Genomic DNA, 7401 nt, shown 5'->3' on the forward strand with positions numbered 1-7401 from the left:
ATTTGACATTTTGTCGTCCAAAGTATTTAATAAGGCCTTGTTTCTTTATTGCCAATTCAATGACAGTCGGATTAAAATACACAAAATCAAGGACGTGTAGACTTCGTCTCGTAGAAAAGTGGTCGAAGAAATGAATGGTCTTGTGTTATTCGGATCTCACATTATTATCTCTCTCAGAAAAATTAATTTTCTAATTCAATGAAGAGCGCATCCGTCCTTCACTTTAATAAATTCGTGAACAAGAAAAAGTATTAAATTGGAAAAGTCATGAGATGAGTATCGAATATTTCAAGCTCTAAAAATTAATTAAATGGCTCAACGATAATAATAATAATATTCAATGTGGATGTCACTTGTCAAAGAATTAGTCCACTGCAAGTGGGAACTTGGAAACGTGGCAACCATCTGATCATATGCCACTTGGAAAGAAAGAAAAAAAAAATCTATGCAAGACTTTTGGGGTCAACGTAGTCTTGATGGAGTTGTTAACGTTGTCTTTCTCAGTGACCCAAAAATAATTTTCAACAGATATATGTATGAATAGAAAGTGGTCAATAGTTCATGTTTGAAAATCGTTTTTCTCTACTCTTTGCGTTAGAATAAGTAGTTTGGGAACCGTTGACAATAACATGATCAATTTGAGGAGGATGTTGAAGCAACCATGGCCTCTTTCAGCGTCCTTTTGCAGTCTATGCTTTCTCAGCTGCTTCTGGTTTCAAGTATCCATGGCTCAAAATGCTACTACCGATCCATCTGAAGGTACAGAATATATATTTTTTGTTTTTTATTTTGTTTTTGTTTTTTTGTTTCCTTTTGCAACTTAAGTACGTTATGTGATGTGTACACAACGATTGAATTGAGAGTGCAGTGACGGCGCTGCTCTCAATATTCCGGCATTGGGAAATGCAAGCCCTGCCTATCCGTGGAGGAGAGCCATGCATTGGATTTGCCATCAATGGAAGCGAGTTTGAAAAGCCAGAGAATAATCCAGCCGTCAGTTGTGACTGTACTTATGACAAAAATACTACCTGCCACATTACCAAACTGTATGTTACCCTCCTCCTCCCTCTCTCTCTCTCTCTCTCTCTCTCCATATTCTTTAGTCTTGTGTTGTGGACTGTAGCAAATCAATTAATTATCTAGTTTAGAAAACTAAGCAGAACATGCCTGATATATCAATTGTAATATTAAGTGCCTAACTCCTCAATCTTTTTTCTTTCCAGTCGAGTTCATGCTCTGAACAAACGAGGGATGTTTCCAAAAGAATTTGAAGCTTTAAGATATCTGGCCGTTTTGTATGAAGTTTTTCCAACCCCCTTCTCTGTTGTTTGGTTTATCGCAGTTAACATTTTCATATAAAAGACACAGGTTTCTTACCTTTCAAAATTGTCACGAATATTTTTTATACTCAGAGATTAATCGCTGGTCATTGCATTTTGTTTCAATTCTTGTAGGAAACTTGATCATAACTATTTCACCGGTCCCCTACCAGCATTCATCGGCAATATGTCTGCGTTGACGGTATTGTAAGTAGTGAAACGCCATTTGTTTTAGTATAAATTTTTCATCTGTCAAATACTTTGATGAGTCTCATTTCCCATGTACAATTTCAATGATTGACTTACTAGTTATAGTGCTAATATCTTGAATTAGTTTATACATAAAATTATTCTGTTTTTATCTTGAATTATAAACGGGTGCTAATATCTTTAATTGATATTTCCATTCAGGTCAGTTTCCCACAATTCGTTCTCTGGGCCCATCCCCAAGGAGCTTGGAAACCTTAAGGAGCTATTTATGCTGTAAGCAATGAAACATAAGAAAACACAATTAAATTTTGTGTTTTAGACATGTTAAATATAGAACCCCCTATCATTTAAATCTATACCTCTTCAACATGACTTGTTGTAGGTCCTTTGGATCAAATAATTTCTCCGGAACACTCCCTCCAGAACTTGGTAACTTAGTCAATCTCAGGCTATTGTGAGTGCTTCATTTAACTCATCGAATTTGAATCACATGTTGCAATGTGTAATTATTTTCTTTTAAAGGAGCGGTTTATTTGTTAATTCATTATCGATGAGCAAGGAATGCATTTATCGTATGAAATTGGTAGCAAACAAGTGTATTATTTTCACAGTTACATGGACAGCTGTGGACTCGGTGGAGAAATTCCTTCAACATTTGCTAAGCTCATCAACATGAAAGAACTGTAAGTTTTTTGTTTATTCAGTACTTTGAGATTTCTATTCTGGGATGAGCTTACTATGAGTCAACTTTTTGAATTTTAGCTATGCATCAGACAATCCTGTCTCAGGAAAGATACCTTCTTTCATTGGGAATTGGAGAAATCTAACTTCTTTGTAAGTATGGCAAACTTTTAACCTTCTGCAGTTTATGAAAGCACATCTGCATGGCTGAGATGGGTCTTTTATTCACAAGCATCTTAAATGTTTTTGTAGGAGATTTCAAGGGAACTCTTTTGAAGGTCCAATACCAACCAGTTTTTCTCAACTGACTTCATTGGAATCCATGTAAGGGCAAATGCTTAATACATTTTAAACTCTCTCTCTCTCTCTCTCTCTCTCTCTCCCTCTCCTCCTTTTACTGGGCATCATTTATGTTTGTGTATGATAATGAAGGCGAATCAGTGATATATATTATGTGAGCTCGTCTCTTGATTTCATAAGAAATTTGAAGAACTTAACTGATTTGTAAGTTAACACCTCTTTCATTCACGCACTGTGATCAAACTTCGTTTTCCTTTTCAAATTGAAAATCTTACTCCATTTACTTGTCCACTAATTTTTTTTGGTGGTGTAACAGAGTTCTACGGAATACATTAATCAATGGTAGCATCCCTACTGATTTTGGAGAATATCAACGTTTAAAGATACTGTACGTTCCAGCAGATATATAAGCTTGAATCCCAAAGATACCAATTAATTTTCTTATCATTCTAATTGTTCCTCTAACCTATCACTCATGTTGCAGGGATCTGGGTTTCAACAATTTAACAGGCCAACTCCCAAGTTCTTTGTTCAACATGAGTTCTCTTACATATTTGTAATAAGGCCTGCCTTCATTATTCCCCTTTTCTGTACTTATGCCATTGAATTTCCTGCTCAGAAACTTAGTCGTTCATATGACCTTTTTCTTGTTCTTTGTTTCTTTGTTTCTTTTTTTTCTTTTTTTTCCTTGGGTGCCTCCTATAATTGATATGGCCAGATTTCTTGGAAACAATAGTCTGTCTGGACCTCTTCCAAGCCAAAAGAGCAATCAACTTCAGACTATGTAAGTCCTAATGTCATAAAAGTATTCTATATGTACTGGCAATGAAACCATTACTCTGTGTGTCTGTCTGCGCGCATTCTGGCAGCCTTTTTCTTACTTAAATTCCTTTGAATTTTCATGCATTTTTGTGCCTTCTCATTCTGTATTGTTATGTGCAGAGATTTGTCTTACAACTATTTCTCAGGAAGCTTTCCCCCATGGGTAACCACAATATCGCAACTGTACGTCTCCTTTTTATCTTTCACCTTCATTTTGAGGGTCCAAATCACCTTCATTGTGCATATATAATACCACATGAATGAAATTCAATAAATTAGAAGGGATGGATTTGAAGTACTGATATGTGTTGAGATTGTGAACACGAAATTTTCATCTTCATATGTGGATTGATTAATGATTTTATGCAGGAATTTAGTGGTCAACAACTTCACATTTGACAGTTCAAACATAACGTGAGTTGAATCGAAATACCCTTTTTTTAAGACGGATCGTTCAAACATAAAGTGATTGCTATTACACTTTCGCAGTTTATTGGATTCTTCCACTACAGTTTAATTATTATAAATAATAATTGTTCTCTGTGTTTACAGTCTTCCTGGATTGAATTGCCTCCAGAGGAATTTTCCATGCAATCGAAATACCCCACGATGTAATCTTCTTCTATATTTCACTAGCATTTATTTCTTTAATGCAAGATAATGTTACAGCAATAGGCATTGCTTATCTCATTATGTATACATGTTGTAGGAATGTCTTGATAAATCTAGTAAGCATATCTTGTGCTATTACATCAGTTTGAAGTTTTTTCACTAATCAAAGCTTGTGCTATTAAATTGAATTGTACAGATACAAACTTCTCAATCAAGTGTGGAGGACCACAAATGAGAGGAAATGACGGCATATTGTATGAGGCTGAAGACTCAGCTCTTGGCCCAGCAACATTTAATGTAAACAGTGCACAGAACTGGGCTGTTAGCAATGCGGGTTTTTCTGATAATTTGACTCAATCATTTGTGGAAACCACCCTTAAGCAAGTCTCCGGTGCAGATTTGACACCAGAGCTTTTCGAGACTTCAAGAGTGTCCCTAGGTTCACTTAGATACTATGGCCTGGGTCTTCATAATGGACCTTATACTGTAACATTGCAATTTGCAGAAACGGTTTTTGATAGCCGTGATACACAAACTTCGCAAAGTCTAGGAAGGCGTGTATTTGATATCTATATTCAAGTAAGGCTGCTAATAAAGAAAAAAAAAACTTAAGCTAATTAAAGTAAAGGCAACCTCATCAGACAGAATTATTTAACTATCTCTTCATTTGCTTCCTAGGGGAACCTCATAAGGAAGGACTTCGACATATCGAATGAGGCAGGTGGGGTTAACAGAGCAGTTGCGAGACCCTTCAACGTTACTGTGACAGAGAATTACCTAGATATTCATCTGTTCTGGGCTGGTAAGGGAACATGCTGCATACCTGAACAAGGTAATTATGGCCCGCTAATATCAGCTGTCCATGCTGCTTCAGGTATATAATATAATGTCGAGTTATGAAGATTTCCTATGAATGGTTTAAATGTATTTATGTGCTGTCAATTGATTGACACACTGAACAATTATTATGTTTCATTGCTCAGATCTTGCACCAACTACTCCAGGAAAGAAGAGCAGGACTGGGTTGATAGTTGGTATTGCAGTCCCTGTCGGGGTAGTGATCTTGCTATTATTATTTGTAGTTTTATATATGCGGAGAAAAACATCAGAAAAAGATGACGATGAAGGTAAAAGAGCAATGAGCATATTATTAAGGGTTAATTCTGCATGCGGTTATAGGTTCTTTCTAGTGTTGATAAGCATATTTGAGAGAAAATACTTCTGATGTGTTGTTTCGAAATTAAAACCTATGTCATGCTCTCTTTCGAATATGCAGATCTTCTAGGATTAGGTCCCCGACCAAATACTTTCAGTTATGCTGAGTTGAGAGCTGCAACAGAAGATTTTAATCCTTCAAATAAGCTAGGAGAGGGAGGATATGGACCTGTTTATAAGGTGAAATCTATTTTGCATCAATATCTGCTACTTTAAAGTAACGACTTTGACTTCTTACAAAAAGAAATTGAGAGAGAAGCAAAATAGATTCTTTCTACTTCCCTTTCATGTCACTGAAAGGTATTTCTGTTTATAGGGTACACTTTCTGATGGGAGGGTAGTGGCTGTGAAGCAACTTTCAGTAGCATCTCACCAAGGGAAGAGTCAATTTGTAACCGAGATTGCTACGATATCTACAGTCCAACATCGCAATCTAGTGAAATTGTACGGATGCTGCATTGAAGGAAGCCACCGTATTTTGGTTTATGAGTATCTTGAAAACAAGAGCCTTGATCAGGCACTTTTTGGTAGGTTTTATAGAAACAGAGTACTCTGCAGTTTCAAGTACTCTAAACGTTCATCCAAGTTTTTTATGCAACCATTTGTTATAATTTTTCTCTACTGAGGAGTGAAGTTTAAAGAAACCAGAAGAGTAATTATCTGAATCAGAATATTCTGCAGTTTGAAGTACTCTGAAGTTACATCCAAGTTTTTTCCTTGAGAATAAATCTTCTTTCACTGCCTTGGTTTTCTGCTGGAAAATAAAGAAAGAAGAAAACTACTGCTAGTTATATTTTATTAGTTTTTGCTCTGTACAAGGGATTATTCAATTAAGTATCCTGAACAATTAAAATATGTTAAACCAGCCCAATTCTCATATCAAAACATATTTTCATTAATTTTATTTTTCCTTTTTCTCTTATATGTGCATTGGTTGTTTTTCCATGTAATGTTTCAGGAAGAAATGACTTGCACCTTGACTGGCCTACCCGCTTTAATATATTATTAGGAACAGCAAGAGGACTTGCTTACCTTCATGAGGAGTCAAAGCCCAGGATTGTACATCGAGACGTCAAAGCCAGTAATATTTTGCTAGATGCAGAACTCTCCCCAAAAATATCAGATTTTGGATGGGCAAAGCTTTATGATGACAAGAAAACACACATGAGCACCCGGGTTGCAGGCACAATGTAAGCCCTCGTTTATGTTATACATTGTTAATTATGACTAGGGAGGGTGTAATCCAAGCAACGTTTTTAGTAAGCATTTGATAATCTTGTAGAGGCTATTTGGCGCCGGAGTATGCAATGCGCGGACGTCTGACAGAGAAGGCTGATGTTTTTGGTTTCGGGGTTGTTGCTTTGGAGATCCTCAGCGGGAGACCAAATTCTGACGACAACTTGGATCCTGAGAAGATTTATCTTCTTGAATGGGTAGGAAAACTTTGCCTAGCTACTTTTACTTTAGCATTGCTGTGAAAACTTCTTTATTTTTTTCCTTTTTGACCATGCCATGATGTTTGTTTTCAGGCATGGACTCTACATGAAAACGACCAGAGTCTGGGGCTGGTGGATCCAAGATTGATAGAGTTTGATGAAAATGACGCAACTAGATTGATAAAAGCAGCTCTCCTCTGCACTCAGGCTTCACCAATGATGAGGCCATCGATGTCACGTGTGGTGACAATACTTTCTGGAGATATTGAAGCAAGCACTGTTATGTCAAAGCCAAGTTATTTGGCAGATTGGGATTTCAAAGATGTAACCACAAGTAGCTTTTTGGTGGATGATGATACCTCATCAACTGAGAGCAACGTTCTCCTCAACCATCAGACTGAAGGGAGCACAACTGGTGCTAGCTCCAGAATTGACCCTGCCCCGTCTCCGGTAAATGTGACTGGATCATTGCTCACTGGCATTATAGGAGAAGGAATGTGATCTTAAGGAAAAAGAGAGGAAAAAGAGAGGAGAAAAACTTGCTTCTTGCCAACAATGGTTTTAAAGCAGACTTGTCCAACTTCGCCAAGCCGAATATCACCTGCCACAACCCTATCAACCATGTCATCTTCATGTTAAGTTAATTAGTCTTAATTACTACATTAAGCATTCACAGCCGGTCGGGATGTATGAATTCCTTTATATTTTTAATTTCCATCATTTACTTTATTACTACTTAGGACTTAGCACATGTCCACATGGTGTTACAAAAATCACAAAAATCATAACATGTGGCATGTCAAGGT

At 36.8% G+C, this 7401-nt stretch overlaps 1 protein-coding gene across 2 annotated transcripts; it reads left to right on the plus strand.

Annotated features, from left to right (window-relative positions):
- LOC18780138 (probable LRR receptor-like serine/threonine-protein kinase At1g56130) lies at positions 581-7341 on the plus strand. Of its 2 annotated transcripts, none has more exons than XM_020561231.1 (24): positions 581-759; positions 869-1046; positions 1224-1295; positions 1455-1526; positions 1731-1802; positions 1912-1983; positions 2141-2212; positions 2292-2363; positions 2463-2534; positions 2643-2714; positions 2827-2898; positions 2995-3066; positions 3229-3294; positions 3453-3515; positions 3702-3746; positions 3885-3943; positions 4141-4523; positions 4623-4818; positions 4928-5071; positions 5221-5339; positions 5476-5686; positions 6118-6349; positions 6442-6592; positions 6689-7341. In XM_020561231.1, the coding sequence occupies exons 1-24, from the start codon at positions 630-632 to the stop codon at positions 7094-7096; spliced, it is 3105 nt and encodes a 1034-aa protein (XP_020416820.1). In that variant the 5' UTR covers positions 581-629; the 3' UTR covers positions 7097-7341. The 2 variants fall into 2 exon arrangements, with proteins under 2 accessions (XP_020416820.1, XP_020416821.1); XM_020561232.1 differs by having other exon boundaries at positions 4623-4776.

Source organism: Prunus persica, chromosome G4 (genome assembly GCF_000346465.2).
Source record: "Prunus persica cultivar Lovell chromosome G4, Prunus_persica_NCBIv2, whole genome shotgun sequence".
In the NCBI taxonomy this organism is placed as follows: Eukaryota; Viridiplantae; Streptophyta; class Magnoliopsida; order Rosales; family Rosaceae; genus Prunus; species Prunus persica.